Below are 17343 nucleotides of genomic sequence, written 5' to 3'. Positions count from 1 at the left end.
GATTATATGCTAGAACAAAGTTTTCAAATGTAGCTTATACAGCTTCCTGATCCATAGTGGGCAGAAAAGAAGATTGGGGCAAGATTGAGAATGTTGGTCACTGTCAATGAACACCACTGACCTCATTTAGGTCCCTGGCTAGAGTGGGGACAACCTTGGAGCAGCCAGAGTCCAATCTCTGCCTCGCATCCAAAGGGCTGAAGACTGATTACACTCCCCGTGGGAATGGTGGCTTCCAGAGCTGGCCCCCAGCACCCCGTGGCTGCCCAACCCCACCCAATGTCCATCTTAAAAAACTCCAATTGCAAACAAGGTCCACCTTTCTTCCAAAAGCCAAGGAAGTCACACTGCTGCTCTGGACATCGATAAGGTGACATAGGTGAGTGTGCAGTGAAGGGACCATGAGCCTGAGTCAGTGGAGATCTGGTGTCCTTCTGGCCTTGGGGCCAGTTACCACTCATGATGACAAACAGAAAGCAAGCTAAGGGGAGGTGACCTCAGTCTCAGAAGAATTCTGTGTTCTACCTTGGGCATGAATGGAGTTGGTGAGAGGGTCATTCGTTGGTAGTTCCCATATCAATCACACTCTGATGTCACAAGGACCTGAACATAGTAGAGGAAAGGAAATGTGGGGGAAAGGTGGCCTGAAGAAAGAGGTTTGAAAACCACCCTTGTTAAGACTCCTCTCCAACGCCCTCAGAGCTTAGAGCAGTGGTTTGTACAAACTGCAGTGGGCAAGACAAGTTCGGGCTTCAAGTCAGAATAAAGGACCCCCAAGCATACAGATTCTCTTTGACAAACTGTTTATTGAATTTTGTCACTATGGGATGTCTCTTATTGTATCTTAGAATCTCAGGATTCAAGGAGGTGGTAAAGTAGCAATGGAGAATTTGGGGATCTGGTCTCCCAAAAGTACCTGCCGCTCTACCCCCGATTCTGCTATGGATGCCAGGCGGATCACCCCTCCACTGGAGCCATCTCTCTCCATGGCCAAAGCAAGAGCTGTGGATAAAAGAAAGTTAGGGATCAGAGTGAGATGCTGGGGATCACTGCAAGAAATGATGAAAACTGGTGTGGCTTGGAAATGGGGGATGAAGCTTGCAGGCCCAGAAGCCCAAGTTCTCACCATTAGCAGTGAATTGCAGACATTCTTCCTTGGTCATGCCTTCCCGGTAGGTAGCATCAACATAGCCATAGATATAGGAGCTCCCAGAGCCTCCGATGGCAAAGGACTGCCTTACCATCATGCCCCCCATGGGCACTGAGTATACCTGCCAGGTGGAGGGAGGAGAAGAGTCATCAGTAGTACTCTCCCCACAACACATGTACATTCACCTGTCCATTTTGGTATTGATCTGGGAAGAATTAATATTGAGGTAGAGGCTGAAAAGAGAAAATGACTGGGGTGAGGAGAAGATCAAAGGCATGGCTCCAGTGCTCTGGGGGTGGGGAGTGTCTGACCTGCCCTCCTTCTTGGGGGTCCCAGCCCGCAATGATGATTCCTGCCATCAGGTCTTCCCTGTATCGGTAACACATCTCCTTAAAGAGGCTGGCTGCAGTGTGAACCAGTGGAGGCTCATTCAGCTCAATACTAGAGAGTGAAGAGAATCACAGGGAAGGTAGTGTCAGGACTGGGGAGTCAGACCATTTAACTCCTCAGGTCCCAACTTCTTTCAGATACTTGTTTCCCCAGCCCCACAAGTACCTGTGGAAACCAAGCTGATAGGTAACAGCATCAGCAACTGCCTGGGTATCAGCTGCGGAGCCTGAGCGGCAGCAGAAAATACGATCATGAATAGGGGTCAGCTTGTCAGTCACTCGATTGGCAATGTAGGACCTGCAGAATGACAACAGCAGAATAGTGAGAGAAGGGACCCCACTTGTCTCCCACCTCCACCCCATTACTATCCACTCCCTCTGGGCTCAGGAATAGGAATTCCTCTATTTCCCATTAGTTCTCATCCAAAACTGAAGCAGGTTAGAGAACAGATTTCTGTAAGAATTTCACCTAAGGATGAGGGCACAGGGGAATTGTAGAAGTTGGAACAAATCCTTATTTCCAGAAAGGGGAGAAACCTCCGTCCCACAGCTGTCTGCACAGGGTAAGGGTGGGCTAGCAGGCAAGGAAAGAAGAGAAAGACAGAAGACCTTTCACATATGTGTCTGTCGTGAGCTCACCCGGTGGTTGTTCTGGAATCGGCCCCCAGAACCACGCCCCCGTCAAATTGCACGGCCATGATAGTGGTCTGGGAAAGAGGAGAAAGGAGGTGGGTGAGTCGGCCTGTTCACATTATCCAGCACACACAAACCTCAATGACTCCTCTTATCCAGTCCCTAGAGTACTCAAGTCATGCACCATTGGCCCACTGTCAAATTTCATAGGAGCCTCAACACCCCGCAAAACTCCAATCCTCAAATTCCCAAGGGTCCATCCCGTTCTTATGCCTGCATCCTGTAAGTCCAGAATTTCACGCTTCTGCCTAAGTTCCACATCCGATCAGGAGAGTACCACACTGCCCCCTCAGGAGTCCTTTCCCGCCGCCTCCAACACCTTACAGACCACCTCCCGCCCCCGCCCCCCCAGGTCACCCAACGCATTCAGGCCTATCCTTCCATCGTATGAACACTTTGTGCATATGTCCTGAACCCCGAGTCCTTCCTTACCCCTGTGGAGACTTCCCGGTTTTCCCAGTCGGGGGTAAGGGCCTCTGGCCCCCAGGCTGGGGTTGGTCCCACTCCTCTTGCAGCTACTAAGGTGGCCGCCATCTTAATCCTCTGATACTGCCACAAAGCAACTGTCGTAAAGCGCCCTGTCACTTTTTAGTCACGCTCTGAGGCCTTCTAGGCCACGGTTGACGGCAGAAGGGAAAAGTGTAAGAAAGTTTCTTTTGCGACAGTGAGTGCTTGATGGCAGCGTGGCGGACGAACAAAAAACACCAGACAGCAAGTATTGTCTTCTGTTGGACTGTGCAGTGCTGATATAGCTGATCCGGGTTGCAATTCAAGAAGTCTTAACGATAGAGTTGATCTTCTGACTTACAGTACACACACTATGTTTTCACTTCTCTTAGGTATATACCTAGGAGTATATACAGTACCAGGAGTGGAATTGCTGAGTCATATCGTAACTTTAACAGGTTTAGGACCTGACAACTGTTTTCCACATCAGTTGCCCCATTTTACATACCCACCAGCCATGTATGAGGATTCTAGTTCCTCCACATCCTCAATAATTGTTACTGTGTATTTTTATTTTAGCCATACTTGAGTGTGGATTGATATCTTGTGGGGTTTTTGTTTCTTTGTTTGTTTTGGGGTGGTTTATTTATTTGTTTCCCTAATGATAAGTGGTTTTGAGCCTATTTTCATATGCTAATTGTCCATTTGTATATCTTCTTTGGGTAAATGTCTATTGAAGGCCTTTACCCATTAAAAAATATTGGGTTGCCCTGGCCGGTTGGCTCAGCGGTAGAGCGTCGGCCTAGCGTGCGGAGGACCCGGGTTCGATTTCCGGCCAGGGCACACAGGAGAAGCGCCCATTTGCTTCTCCACCCCTCCGCCGCGCTTTCCTCTCTGTCTCTCTCTTCCCCTCCTGCAGCCAAGGCTCCATTGGAGCAAACATGGCCCGGGCGCTGGGGATGGCTCTGTGGCCTCTGCCCCAGGCGCTAGAGTGGCTCTGGTCGCAACATGGCGACGCCCAGGATGGGCAGAGCATCGCCCCCTGGTGGGCAGAGCGTCGCCCCATGGTGGGCGTGCCGGGTGGATCCCGGTCCGGCGCACGCGGGAGTCTGTCTGACTGTCTCTCCCTGTTTCCAGCTTCAGAAAAATGAAAAAAAAAAAAAAAAAAAAAATTGGGTTATTTTTTGTTGAGTTCATAAGAGTTCTTTTTTATATTGTAGATACTAGACCTTTATCAGATACATGATTTGGAAATATTTTCTCCCATTCTATGGATTATCATTGAACTTTCTTTATTGGTGCCCTTTGAAACACAAGGTTTTAAATTTTAGTGAACTCCAATTCAATTTGTCTGTTTTTCCTTTGGTTGCTCGTGCTTTTTTTGTTGTTGTTGTTGTTTGTTTTTTTGTATTTTTCTGAAGCTGGAAACGGGGAGAGACAGTCAGACAGACTCCCGCATGCGCCCGACCGGGATCCACCCGGCACGCCCACCAGGGGGCGACGCTCTGCCCACCAGGGGGCGACGCTCTGCCCCTCCAGGGCGTTGCTCTGTTGCGACCAGAGCGACTCTAGCGCCTGGGGCAGTGGCCAAGGAGCCATCCCCAGTGCCCGGGCCATCTTTGCTCCAATGGAGCCTCGGCTGTGGGAGGGGAAAAGAGAGACAGAGAGGAAGGAGAGGGGGAGGGGTGGAGAAGCAGATGGGCGCTTCTCCTGTGTGCCCTGGCCGGGAATTGAACCCGGGACGCTCTACCACTGAGCCAACCGGCCAGGGCCTGGTTGCTTGTGCTTTTGATGTCCAAGATACTGTTGCCTAATCCAAGGCTACAAAGATTTATAGCTATGTTTTCACCTAAGAGTTTTATGGTTTTAATATATTTCTAGGTCTATGATTCATTTTGAGTTAATTTTTTGTGTATGATTTGAAGTAGGGGCTCAATATTCATTCTTTTGCATGTTCATATTCAGTTGTTCTAGCACCATTTGTTGAAAAGACTATTCTGTTCCCTGTGAATGGTTTTGACACCCTTGTCAAAAATCAAATGGTGGCCTTGGCTGGTTGGCTCAGCGGTAGAGGGTCAGCCCAGTGTGTGGAAGTTCTGGTTGGATTCCCAGTCAGAGAACTCAGGAGAAGCAACCACTAACTTCTCTACCCTTCCCCCTCCTTCCTCCTCCTCCCCTGACACCTCCCTCAGCCATGGCTTGCTCCATAGCCTCCCCTCAGGTGCTAAAATAGCTCAGTTACTGAGCAACATAGCAGCTGCTTTAGATAGGCAGAGCTTTCATAGGGGGATTGCCTGGTGAATCCCGGTTGAGGCGCATGTGGAAGTCTATCTCTTGGCCTCCTTGCCTCCCACTTAATTAAAAAAACAAAAAAGGAATAAAATCAAATGGCTATGTGTATCTTACTTTTTTTATTTTTTACAGAGACAGAGAGAGAGTCAGAGAGAGGGATGGACAGGGACAGACAGACAGGAACGGAGAGATGAAAAGCATCAATCATTAGTTTTTCGTTGCGCATTGCAACACCTTAGTTGTTCATTGATTGCTTTCTCATATGTGCCTTGATGGTGGGCCTTCAGCAGACCCAGTAACCCCTTACTCGAGCCAGCAACCTTGGGTCCAAGCTGGTGAGCTTTGCTCAAACCAGATGAGCCTGCGCTCAAACTGGCGACCTCGGGGTCTCAAACCTGGGTCCTTCCGCATCCCAGTCAGACACTCTATCCACTGCACCACCTCCTGGTCAGGCTGTATCTTACTTTTTTTTTTTTTGTATTTTTTCGAAGCTGGAAATGGGGAGGCAGTCAGACTCCCGCATGCGCCCGACCCGGATCCACCCGGCATGCCCACCAGGGGGCGATGCTCTGCCCATCTTGGGGCGTTGCTCTGTCGCAATCGGAGCCATTCTAGCGCCTGAGGCAGAGGCCACAGAGCCATCCTCAGCGCCTGGGGCCAGCTTTGCTCCAATGGAGCCTTGGCTGCGGGAGGGGAAGAGAGAGACAGAGAGGAAGGTGAGGGGAGCGGTGGAGAAGCAGATGGACGCTTCTCCTGTGTGCTCTGGCTGGAAGTCGAACCCGGGACTCCTGCACACCAGGCTGACGCTCTACCACTGAGCCAACTGGCCAGGGCCTGTATCTTACTTTTTATATAGGATTTGCTAGTATGTATTTTGTTGAAGTGTTGTTGTTGTTGTTTTTTTTGTATCTCTACTCATACAATATATCAATACATTGATCTGTAGTTTTTAAGATATATATATTTTTGATCTTTGGTATCAGGGTAATACTGGCCTCATAGAATAAGTAGGGAAGTGTTCTTTTTTTTTTTAATTATTTATTTATTTATTAATTTTTAGAGAGGAGAGAGAAAGAGACGGAGAGAGAGAGAGAGAGGAGAGAGAGAGACAAAGAGAAGGGGGGAGGAGCTGGAAGCATCAACTCCCATATGTGCCTTGACCAGGCAAGCCTAGGGTTTTGAACCGGCGACCTCAGCATTTCCAGGTCAATGCTTTATCCAGTGCGCCACCACAGGTCAGGCGGAAGTGTTCTCTTTTCTTCTATTTTTGTAAGAGTTTGTAAAGAATTGGCATTCATTAAAAATTTTTCCCCCATTAAAAAAAAAATTTCCCCCCATTGATTTGAGAGAAAGAGGGAAAGAGGGAAGAGGAGAGATGGGTAGTAGGGGGAGAGAGAGAAGCATCAACTTGTTGTTCCACTTAATTGTTCCCTTTAGTTGTGCATTCATTGATTGCCTCTCACATGTGTCCTGACCAGGGATGGAACCTACAACATTGGCATGCCAGGAGGATGCTATATCCATTGAGTCATGTGGCTAGGGCCAGCATTAATATTTAAAAAACATTTAATAGACTTTATTGGTATAAATGTCTGGGCCCTAGCTGGTTGGCTCAGTGGTAGAGTGTCAACCTGGTGGGTGTAAGTCCTAGGTTCAATTCTCTGTCATGGCACACAGTAGAGGCGACCATCTGCTTCTTCCCCCTCCCTCCTTCTCTCTCTCTCTCTTCTCCTCCCGCATGGCTTGATTGGTTTGAGCACATTAACTGGGGACTGAGGATAGCTCCATGGAGCCTCCACCTCAGGTGCTAAAAATAGCTTGGTTGCAACCATGGCTCCAGATAAGCAGAGCATTGGCCCCAGACAGGCAGAGCATCAGCCCCAGACAGGGGTTGTGGGTGGATCTGGTCAGGGAGCATGCAGGAGTCTGTCCACTTCCTCTTCTCTCACTTGGAAAAAATAAAAAATAAAATAAAATAAAGAAAATGGTCCTAGGCTTTACTTTATGGAAAGTTTTAATTTTTATTTATTTTCTTTTAAAGACTTTATTTATTTATTTAGAGAGGCGAGAGAGAGAGGAGCAGGAAGCCTTAACTCCCATATGTGCCTTGACCAGGCAAGCCCAGGATTTTGAACTGGCGATGTCAGCATTCCAAGTTGACGTTGCATCCACTGTGCCACCACAGGTCAGGCTAATTTTTGTTTCTGAAAAAAGTTTCCCACTGATTTTGAAAGCGAGAGGAAAGGAGAGAAGAGAGAGAGAGAGAGAGAGAGAGAGAGAAAAGCATCAACTCATTATTCATCTTAGTTTTTCTATTTAGTTGTGCACTCATTGATTGCTTTCACACGTGCCCTGAGGATAGAACCAGCGACCTTGGTGCACTGGGACTACACTTTAACCACTGACCCACCTGGCCAGGGTGTGGAAAGTTTTTTTATTACTAACTCAATCTCTTTGTTATAGGTCTAGTCATATTTTCTATTTATTTTTTTTTCTATTTATTATTTTTAAAATAATTTTTTACTGATTGATTTTAGCAAGAGGAAAGGGGAGAGAGAGAGAGGAACATTGATCTGTTCCTGTATGTGCCCTGACCAGGGATTGAACCAGCAATCTCTGCACTTCGGGACAATGCTCTAACCAGCCAAGCCATTCAGTCAGGGCTTTATTTAATCTTGAGTCAGTTTTGGTAATTTATGTCTTTTTAGGAATTTTTCCAGTTCTTTTAGGTAATATAATTTATTAGTCTATAATTGTTTATAGTATTCCCTTATAATTCCTTTTATTTCTGTAAGATTCATAGTAATGTCTCCTTTCATTCTTGATTTTAATAATTTGTCTTTCCTCTTTTTTCTTGGTCCATCTATCTAAAGTTTTGCCAGTTTTATTGATCTTTTTAAAGAACCAATTTTTGTACTAGTTGATTCTTTTTATTGTTTTTCTATTTTCTATTTCATTTATTTCCACTCTGCTCTTTATTATATCCTTCCCTCTGCTTTTCTTTAGGTTTGATTTGCTTTCCTTCTTCTAGTTTCTTAAGGTGGAAGGTTAAGCTATTTATTTGAAATTGTTTTTATTAAAATATTTTTATTTATTGATTTTAGAGAGGGAGAGGAAGGAAGAGAAAGAGTGAGAGAGAGAGATTTTGTAGCTCCACCCATCTATGCAGTCACTGGCTGACTCCGGTATGTGTCCCGACTGGGATTTAAACCCACAACCTTGGTACACCAGGACAGTGCTTTAACTTACTGAACTACCCTACCACGGCCAAAATCTTTTTTATTTTTAATATAAACATTTACAGCCTGACCTATAGTAGCACAGTGTATAGAGACTTGATATGGAATGGTGAGGTCACCTGCTTGAAACCCTAGACTTTCCTAGTCAAGGCACATATGAGAAGTACACATGTTAATGCTTCTCACTCCTTCTCTCTCTCTCCTCTCTCTAAAAATCAATTAATAAAAAAAGTTGAAAAATTTACAACTAAAAGTTTCCCTCTGATCACTACTTATGCTGCACGCCTAAATTTTGATATGTGTATTCATTTTCATTAATCTCAAAATATTTTGCCTATGAATTCTCCTTTGACATGTTGCTTGTTTAGGAGTGTGTTATTTAATGTCCACGTATTTGTGAATTTCCCACATTCTCTTCTGTTACTGATTTATAATTTCATTACATTTTAGTTGAAGAATATTTTGTCTTTTTTTTTTTTTTTTTACAGGGACAGAGAGAGAGTCAGAGTGAGGGATAGACAGACAGACAGGAACGGAGAGAGATGAGAAGCATCAATCATCAGTTTTTCCTTGCAACACCTTAGTTGTTCATTGATTGCTTTCTCATATGCGCCTTGACCGCGGGCCTTCAGCAGACCGAGTAACCCCTTGCTTGAGCCAGCGACCTTGGGTCCAAGCTGATGAACTTTGCTCAAGCCAGATGAGCCCGCGCTCAAGCTGGCGACCTTGGGGTCTTGAACCTGGGTCCTCGGCATCCTAGTCCGATGCTCTATTCACTGCGTCACTGCCTGGGCAGGCCAAGTTGAAGAATATTTTGTAACTTCAGTTTTTTAAAACTTATTGAGACTTGTCTGTGGCCTAACATCTGACTTATCCTGGAGAATGTCACATGTACAGTTGAGAAGAATATGTATTTTGCTGTTATTGTGTGGCATGGTCCTATGAATCTTCCATACTCTTACTACATACTTCATCTGTAGCTGATTTTTTGAATTGAAACTATGATCCAGACAATCCCCTGTTTAAAATTAATGCTTGAGATAAAGTCCCATCTCCGTAATATAGCTTATAAGGCTCTTCATTTGTCCAGACTCACACCTCTTATTTTTTATTTTTTATTGAAGTAAAATATAAATAACATAACATAAAATTTAGCATTTTCATCATTGTTGGTGCACCAATCTAGTAGCATTAAGTACATTTACATTGTTGTGCAACCATCTTTTCTTTTTTATTCTCTTGGCTTCAGCAGTCTGAACTATTTTTAGTGCTCATTCATTCAACAAGAAACTATTAAATGTCTACTAAGTAACAGGCATTGTTTGAAGCACTAAAGGTACATCAAGGCACAAAATAGACGAAAATTTTTAGCCCCAAGGAGTTTACATATATTAGGGGAGACAACAAAACAAATAATTACAATATACAATATGTTAGAGAGTGAATTGTATAAAAAGAAAAATAAAACAAAGAAGGGAGGTGGAAAGTGTGTGTTAAAATTTTAGAAAGAATAGTCTTTAGAAAGGTCTCACTGAGGAGACATTTGAATAAAGACCAGAAGTAAGTAGGGAAGTCATTTGTCTATTTAGGAGAAGAGCATTATGGGTAGAGGGGAGAGCAAGTGTGAAGATTCTGAGGCAGGATCAAATCTGACATGTTCAATGAATATTGAGGAGGTAAATTTGGCTAGTGCAGAGTCAGATCAGGTAGGACCTTTATGAAGCTTTTCATCATTCTCAACTAAAAATATAATCTAGAAAACTTCCTGCTTATTTTTTTTTATTTATTCATTTTAAAGAAGGGTGGGTGAGAGAGAAAGAGAGAGGAGAGAGAAGGGGGAAGGAGCAGGAAGCATAAATTCCCATTTGTGCCTGGACTGGGCAAGCCCAGGGTTTGGAATGGGTGACCTCAGCATTCCAGGTCGACACTTTATCCACTGCGTCACCACAGGTCAGGTGCTGCTTAATTATTATTTTTTTTCTTACTTGAGTGCAATAAGAAGCCATTGGAAGGTTTTGAGCAGGGGAATGACATGATATGAACTACATTTTAAAGAATCGTTTTGGCAACTCTATTCAACATACGTTATAGGGAGACAAAGTATGGGACAGAGAGACAATTAGGAGGCTATTGCATTAATTGAGGTGATAAGTTGGCTTGATAAGTGTGGTAGCAGTGGAGATAATGGGAAATGGTCAAATTCTGACAGATTGGATGTAGGTATGATGAAAGAGAAACAGAAGAATCAGAATGACTACCAGGCTTTTGGTGTAAGGACCTGGAAAAACAGAATTGGCATTAACTGAGATAGCAAAGGCACTAAATATTTTGGGAGGAAAGGGTATTAGAAGCTTAGTTTGGGGCATGTTAAGTTTGCTATGTCTGGCCCTGGTCGGTTTGCTCAGTGGTAGAGCATCAGCCTGGCATGTGGATGTCCCAGGTTCAATTCCCAGTCAGGCCACAAAGGAGAAGCACTCATCTGCTTCTCCATCCCCCCCACTTCTCTCTCTCTCTCTCTCTCTCTCTCTCTCTGCCACTCCTACAGCCATGGCTCAATTGGAGCGAGTTGGCTCTGGGCACTGAGGATGCCTCCATGGCCTCTGCTTCACGCCCTAAGAAGAGCTCAGTTGCTGAGCAACGGAACAACCCCACCCCCACCCCCCAGAAGGGCAGAGCATTCCCCCTAGTGCCCTAGTGGGCTTGCTAGGTGTATCCAGTGGAGGCGCATGTGGGAATCTGTCTCTTTGCCTCCCCTCCTCTCAATGAACTAAAAAAAAAAAAAAAAAAAAAAAAAGTTTGCTATGTATAGTTGAAATCTAAGTGGAAATGCCAAATAAGGAGGTGTATAGATAGGATTCTGGAGTCCAGGGGAAAGTGGGTTGGAATTATGATTTGGGAGTTATCAGTGTATGAAATGGCTAAGCCCTTTCATGTTCACTATCCTTTTGGGAGTGCCCAAAAAGCCACTAAATAAAAATGCATTATTGAGCTGAGTTTCTGCTTGGTGTGAGGCATAATAGACGGGTTTTAAGCTTGGGTGGTTGACAGAAGAGGTTGCTACTATAGGTACAAGGAACACAAGAAGAGGTGCAGTTCTAGGAGGAGGCGATGGATCCCAGTTGGACCTGTTGCATTTGCTGTCTGTGGAGATGTCCAGGAAATATTTGGCTTTATGAGGGCTGGAGCTCAGGGGATAGATCTGGGCTGGAGATCTGGCATGTAGTTGGCAAAGGAAGCCATAGTAGTGGTTGAGATAACCAAGGGAAACGTGAGTCTCTCAGCTGCCTGGAACAAGTATGACACATCTTCCCACATCTATTTTTTTTCTATTTCCCTTAAGCGCGTGCTGGCATCCCAAAAACCGCCCTAAATCGACGGCTACCAAAGACTACTTTTTAGTCCCCACAGTTTCTCCCTTCTTCCCAGGACTTCGGGTGCAGGGAGGAGCTGAAAAAAAAAAGACCCCACCCCTACAGGGGGCGCGCCTTCAAGGGAGTGACGTCACCAAAGAGGCGGGCTATCGGGTGCCCCGCCCCCTGGTCCTGGAGGTGAGAGCCGAGGGTTCTACCCTAAGTCTTGTGTTGCCCTAGCCCCGCCCCAGGGGGCTCTCTTCCTAGCGGATCCTGCCGCTGCTGGTCTTAAGCCAGCTGGAGCAATCCGCGCTCGGCCAGCAAGCCCTGGGTCCGGTTGTAGACTTCCTCCAGTGTGCCTGCGGCGCGGGCCAGCGCGGCCCGCGCCTCCGCTTCTCTGGTTCCCGGGCACGCCAGCTCCAGCAAGCGGCCGCGACCCGGGAAGGAGAGGAATGCGAGGCGGACGGCCTGACGGACCAGCCAGGGGTGGTGCGGGCCCAGAACTGTGCCGTACGCGTCGTTGCACTGCTCACCAGCGTCCGGACCTCCGAGCGCCCCGGTCGCCACCCGGTGGAGGCAAAGCTGGGACCAGCGTAGTGCACGGTGCAGCAGGAGCGTTGTTCGTGAGCCGGAGGACCTGGCCGGGTCTCGAGGGGCGATCCCAGGCTGCTCCAGCAGGCCCGCCCGCCGCTCCCACGCCACCATTGCCGCCAGCGACTTGTATTGCGCTGCATCTGGGCCTTGCACCCGAGCCTCGAGGGCTGTCACTTTAGTGAAGGCCTCGCTTGTGGCGAAGGCAAAAATGGAGCCGAAGGGACTTAGGAACCTGTGTGTTTGGTGGTGGGAAGAGTGGGATGGTTAGAGAGAGGACAATGGAGCCACTGGAGGCAGAGGCTAGATGAAGGGAGAGAGACCACTCACTTGATTAGCTCCCTCCATCCCGCCAGGTACTGTGCCAACTCCACATCCCCTTTGGAGTTCAGACTGGCGCGGAACGGCCCCATCATGCGTCCTAGCATCCCTTGTGGGTCAAGACATTGAGGCTCTTCCCGCTCTGAGGCTTCCAGGGATCCCGACTGTTGCCGGACCTGGGGGAGTAGATATGATGGGGGAGAGAGGGAGGCGGGAACAGAACCCCTAGCCTGTTGTGTCTCCTTCGCCAAGTAGCCCATTTGGGTTCTGAAGAAATTATTCCTAAAGTCTAGTTGGTGTCCCTCCTGCGTACTCTGAGCTTCTGTTGGGAGAGGGGATGCAGGAAAGAGGACTCGTGCTCTTTACCAGCGAGTCAGCCTGGCTCCACTTACCCTGTTCAGGGCCCTACCTGGATCTCCCAGTCCCAGCCCTGCCCCGAGTTTACCTGCAAAGGCGGCGATCCCTCGGTAATGCAGGACAGTGCCCCGGGTCCGTAGCCTGAGAGGGAGCCTGCGGGAGGCAAGGTGAAACGGTGAGGGCTCTAACAGGGAACTTAGGTCCCAAGAATCTGGACTCCTGGGTTCCTCCCAGAGGAGATGAGGGAAGAGGCCACTCACGTAGGCTCCGAGCACAGAGATAAAGGAGCAGCGCTAAGACGGCGAGAGGAATTGTATGGCGGAACCAGCGCCGGGGGACCTGTGGATGCAGCGCGACCCCCATGGCTGCTGCTGGGACCACCACCCCCTCACTGGCTCCTACCCAGTCTTTGTCCCTCCGCTTCTGAGAACGAAGAGAAGTCCGCGGTGCACTGTGTGCAAGGGTTAATAATTAATCTAAGTCCCCTTCCCCTGTGCCCTTTGCCCCAGAGGGCAGCATCTCAGGGCTGAGAAACCAGATTAAGAGGATTTGGAAAGTTCGATGACAATGAGATATCTCAGTATTTCCCTTCCTGTAGGGCCAGGTTGTATTAAGAGGCAGCCTGGGGCGGGGGGGGGGGGAGGCAGCCTGGGTATTGGGAAAGGAGGCTGGGGTCAGAACCACCTCTCCCACTGAGCTGTGGTGTGGGCCCAAAGTTAACTGTGGGCTTAAGTTCCTTCCTTCCACTGTAAATTGAGGATAATAATAGGTGCTTTGCGAGGATTAAATGATAATGTATGTGCAAACACTGTAAATGGAAAAGCTCACCACAATTGCTCCATAAATCTTACCTATTAAGTTCAAGCATGGGGCACCTGTGATCCAGGGGACACTCGCTTCCAAATTCTCTAGCCTATCTCCACGGGACTTTATTTTGATCTGGATGCATGACCTCTTGATTATATATTTCAGGCTTTATCCTTTTACATTACATTTTTTTTGTTTGTTTATTGATTTTAGAGTGAGAGGAAGGGGAGAGGGAGAGAAATATTGATTTGTTGTTCCATCTATTTATGCATTCATTGGTTGATTCTTGTATGTGCCCTGACCAGGGACCAAACTTGCAGCCTAGGACTTTTGGGACAATGTTCTAACCAGCTAAACTAGCCAGCCAGGGCTTAGGAATCTGAATTTTACATAATTAATTTTTTTAAAACTCCAGATTGGTTTCTGAATTATTTATCAAACCAACCTAAAAAAGTACCTTCATAGAGCTCAAGATCCATTGAAGAATTTATTTATAATTTGTTTATCCCACTGTAATGTCAGCTCTGATAAAGGGGCCTTGTTTTTCTTGGCTGCAGTTCTATTTTGGTTGCACTTAGAATACTGCCTAGGCCAAAGCACATTATTGTTAATATATATATATATATGCTGAGTAAACAAAGGAATGTGTTTGAGAGACAAGCAAATTAGGGATGGTGCTTCCCATGGCAAATTGGAGCCAATTTTTTGTTTGGTTTGGTTTTTGCAAATGAGTCCACCTAGTGGCTATGGGGGGGAAACATTCAGGGAAAGGATAGAGGATGCAGTCAAAGAAACAACATTTCCTCTTCTTAGTTCCCTGTCCATAAATTTCTTAGAATTATTCCTGTCTCTTTGTATATTTTCTTCTGAGGGTGAAGAAGAGTATTCCAGATTCTTAAGGATTAAAGACCCCAATCTCTGGGAAGACCCTTCCTACCTCCCACAGATCATGGGTTCTTGCCCTACCTCTCACTCTGATGCTCTTGCACATCTTGGAAGTCCTTGAGTTCACTCCTGACCAATCCTGTCCAATGGGATTTCGGAGCCTTCACTTCCATCCCTAGCCTTGGGGTCCCCATTTCCCAGTGTTGGAATGTTTCCCAGCATGTTGTGACCGTAGGCGAGTTGCTTGCCATTGCTAAACCCCAACTCTCTAATCTGCACAATAGGAAGGGTAATTCCACCTCCTGAAATTGTGAGAATTAAATAGAACGTTTGCTAAACACTGGCCACAATTCGTGGCCTTTGGTAAACGCTCAGTAGGTGGTGATTATTTCAGCTTGCCATCTCCTGATGTTCCTCCTCTGGTTCTGGGAGCCTATGTCTCCCTGAGCAGAACATTGGGTCTGCAGGGTTCCAGGAGCGGATTAGTTTTTTGTGTCACTTAATCCAGGTAGCCCTTCCGCAATCGGAGCCCTCGCAGGGGCAGAGGTGGTATAAACCTGTTTAAGGGGCCAGGACTCATAGAGGCTGCAGGATGAAGCAGACCGTGGGAGCCAAGCTGCTGCTGCTGTGGGCGATATGCTGTGGACATGGTAGAGTAGGTGGTTCGAGCGGCTATACTAAAGTCATCGAGGTGACCAACGGGGGTCCATGGGGAGACTGGGCCTGGCCCGAGATGTGTCCTGACGGATTCTTCAGCAGCGGGTTCTCCATCAAGGTGAGGGCTCAGACCTAAGTCTCAACAGGGGCAGAGTTGCGCGAGACCCCAGAAAAGAGAATGGTAGTCTACTTTTTATTATTCTTAAAGTAATTTTAAAACTATTTTAAGACTTTATTCTTTTTAGAGAGGAGATAGAGAGAGATAGAAGGAGGGAGGAGCAGGAAGTATTAACTCCCATACGTGCCTTGGCCTGGTAAGCCCAGGGTTTTGAACCAGAAACCTCAGCATTCCAGGTCAATGCTTTATCCACTGTGCCACCACAGGTTAGGCAAATTTTTAAAAATATTTTAAATGTATCCACTAAAGGCATACAGTTCCACATACTAGAGGCTTTAACCTCCCAAATTATTTTTAAAACACCAACTAGTTCCAGTAATAAAAATGAAAAAGATTGAATTCAACATTTATTTATAAAAAATTAAATAGAGCCTGACATGTGGTGGCGCAGTGGATAAAGCGTCGACCTGGAACGTTGAGGTGGCGGGTTCTAAACCTTGGGTTTGCCTGATCAAGGCACATATGGGAGCTGATGCTTTCTGCTTTCCCCTCCCTCTCTTTCTCTACTCTCTAAAATGAATAAATAAAAGAAAATAAAATAGAGAATAGAAAGTAGTGTTTTGACTAGTCTTTACCCCTCATCTTGCCGCCCAGGTGGAGCCCCCTCAAGGCATTCAGGGAGACGACACCGCACTGAACGGGATCCGGCTGCACTGCGCCGGTGGGAATGCAGAGCTCAACACTCACGTAGTGGAGTCCCAGTCTGGAAGGTGGGGGACAAGGGACAGTGATCCCCTCGGGCGGGGGTATGCCCCTTATCTCCTGTTACAAACACCCCCTCTCAGCTGAGGGGTTCCTCCAGAGCTGTGGGGCACGTTAGACCTGCGGAGTAGGTGGTAAACCTCCCCTCCGCACCTCGGTGAATGTCAGGTGATTAGACCCAACCCACCGGAGTCGTGTAGCGCCTAGCTGGGAGGTCCCAAGGACTGGGGCGAACTGGAGGTTGGAAGGGGGCTCCTGCAGAGTCAGTGAGTGTCCCCTCCCCTTGCAGGTGGGGCGTGTGGAGTGAGCCACTGTGGTGTCCCGATGGCAGTTTCCTCGTGGCTTTCTCGCTTCGCGTGGAGCCACCAATGACCCCTGGGGACAACACCGCTGCAAACAACGTACGCTTCCGCTGCTCCGATGGCACGGAGCTGGAGGGGCCTGGCCAGACCTGGGGGGACTTTGGAAACTGGAGCGAGCCATGCCCTAAAGGCTTGTGTGGCTTGCAAATCAAGATCGAGCGTCCTAGAGGCCTCCGCGATGACACCGCGGTTAATGACGTGCGTTTTTTCTGCTGCCTCAGTTGACACCTTGGACGCCCTCTCCCTGGACCCACCCCTGGCTTGTCCCACCTCCTGCTATTAAAGCTTCTCTGTCTTGGCTTTGGTTTCACTTATTTAAGGGGCAGGAAACTGCGCCTCCTTGTCTTCCTCCTAACCTAGCATCGGACCAGGCTGAAATTCAGGTTTGGTGTCAGGCGTCTACGGCAGGCTACTGAAAGTCAGGGGCCCATAGTCCAGAAAGACGCACTTAAATACAACTTTGCATACAAGTTAATGAAGACCCTGGCATTCTGAGGGCATCTGCAAACACTTCATCCCCGTTAAAAGCCCAGTTTGTTTCTTTTCCGAACCACCAGTAACCTCAGATTAAGACATTTCTATCAAATTAGGAGTGACATTTTACAACCTCTTCAGGCTTCATTTTCTGGAGCTTAATTGGTTAATGTGTCTTTCCCATAGTTGCCGCCCACACACTACAAACTCAACAAACTCAAACAATGGCTTTTCTATATACTGATTTCCCTTTCTAGGACTCTCATTTTTTAATTTTTCTTTTTTTAATGTTTATTGTATTGATTTTAGAGAGAGGAAGGGAGAGAGATAGAGACAGAGACAGGAACATGGATCTCTTCCTGTATGTGCTCTGATCAGGGATCCAACTAGCAACCTCTGAGTTTCAGGAAGATTCTCCAGCCAAACGAGCTATCTTGCCAGGGCCCAAC

The 17343-nt window shown here is 47.1% G+C and overlaps 3 protein-coding genes across 3 annotated transcripts; 1 reads left to right on the top strand and 2 right to left on the bottom strand.

The window, feature by feature from the left end:
• Positions 1-786: 786 nt before the first annotated feature.
• On the bottom strand, positions 787-2795 carry PSMB6 (proteasome 20S subunit beta 6). The gene is made up of 6 exons (XM_066366240.1): positions 2665-2795; positions 2179-2246; positions 1706-1837; positions 1462-1591; positions 1127-1271; positions 787-1002 (listed from the first exon to the last, which is right to left on the bottom strand). Exons 1-6 carry the CDS (start codon positions 2764-2766, stop codon positions 860-862), a joined length of 720 nt encoding a protein of 239 aa, XP_066222337.1. The 5' UTR covers positions 2767-2795; the 3' UTR covers positions 787-859.
• An 8788-nt stretch (positions 2796-11583) lies between these two features.
• On the bottom strand, positions 11584-13416 carry GLTPD2 (glycolipid transfer protein domain containing 2). The gene is made up of 4 exons (XM_066363297.1): positions 13090-13416; positions 12918-12982; positions 12482-12648; positions 11584-12386 (listed from the first exon to the last, which is right to left on the bottom strand). Exons 1-4 carry the CDS (start codon positions 13190-13192, stop codon positions 11849-11851), a joined length of 873 nt encoding a protein of 290 aa, XP_066219394.1. The 5' UTR covers positions 13193-13416; the 3' UTR covers positions 11584-11848.
• A 1674-nt stretch (positions 13417-15090) lies between these two features.
• Positions 15091-16720, top strand: VMO1 (vitelline membrane outer layer 1 homolog). The gene is made up of 3 exons (XM_066363300.1): positions 15091-15296; positions 15951-16066; positions 16348-16720. Exons 1-3 carry the CDS (start codon positions 15114-15116, stop codon positions 16643-16645), a joined length of 597 nt encoding a protein of 198 aa, XP_066219397.1. The 5' UTR covers positions 15091-15113; the 3' UTR covers positions 16646-16720.
• Positions 16721-17343: the final 623 nt, after the last annotated feature.

This window comes from Saccopteryx leptura, chromosome 2, assembly GCF_036850995.1.
Source record: "Saccopteryx leptura isolate mSacLep1 chromosome 2, mSacLep1_pri_phased_curated, whole genome shotgun sequence".
Taxonomy (NCBI): domain Eukaryota; kingdom Metazoa; phylum Chordata; class Mammalia; order Chiroptera; family Emballonuridae; genus Saccopteryx; species Saccopteryx leptura.
This window is presented reverse-complemented; position numbering and strand designations above follow the sequence as displayed.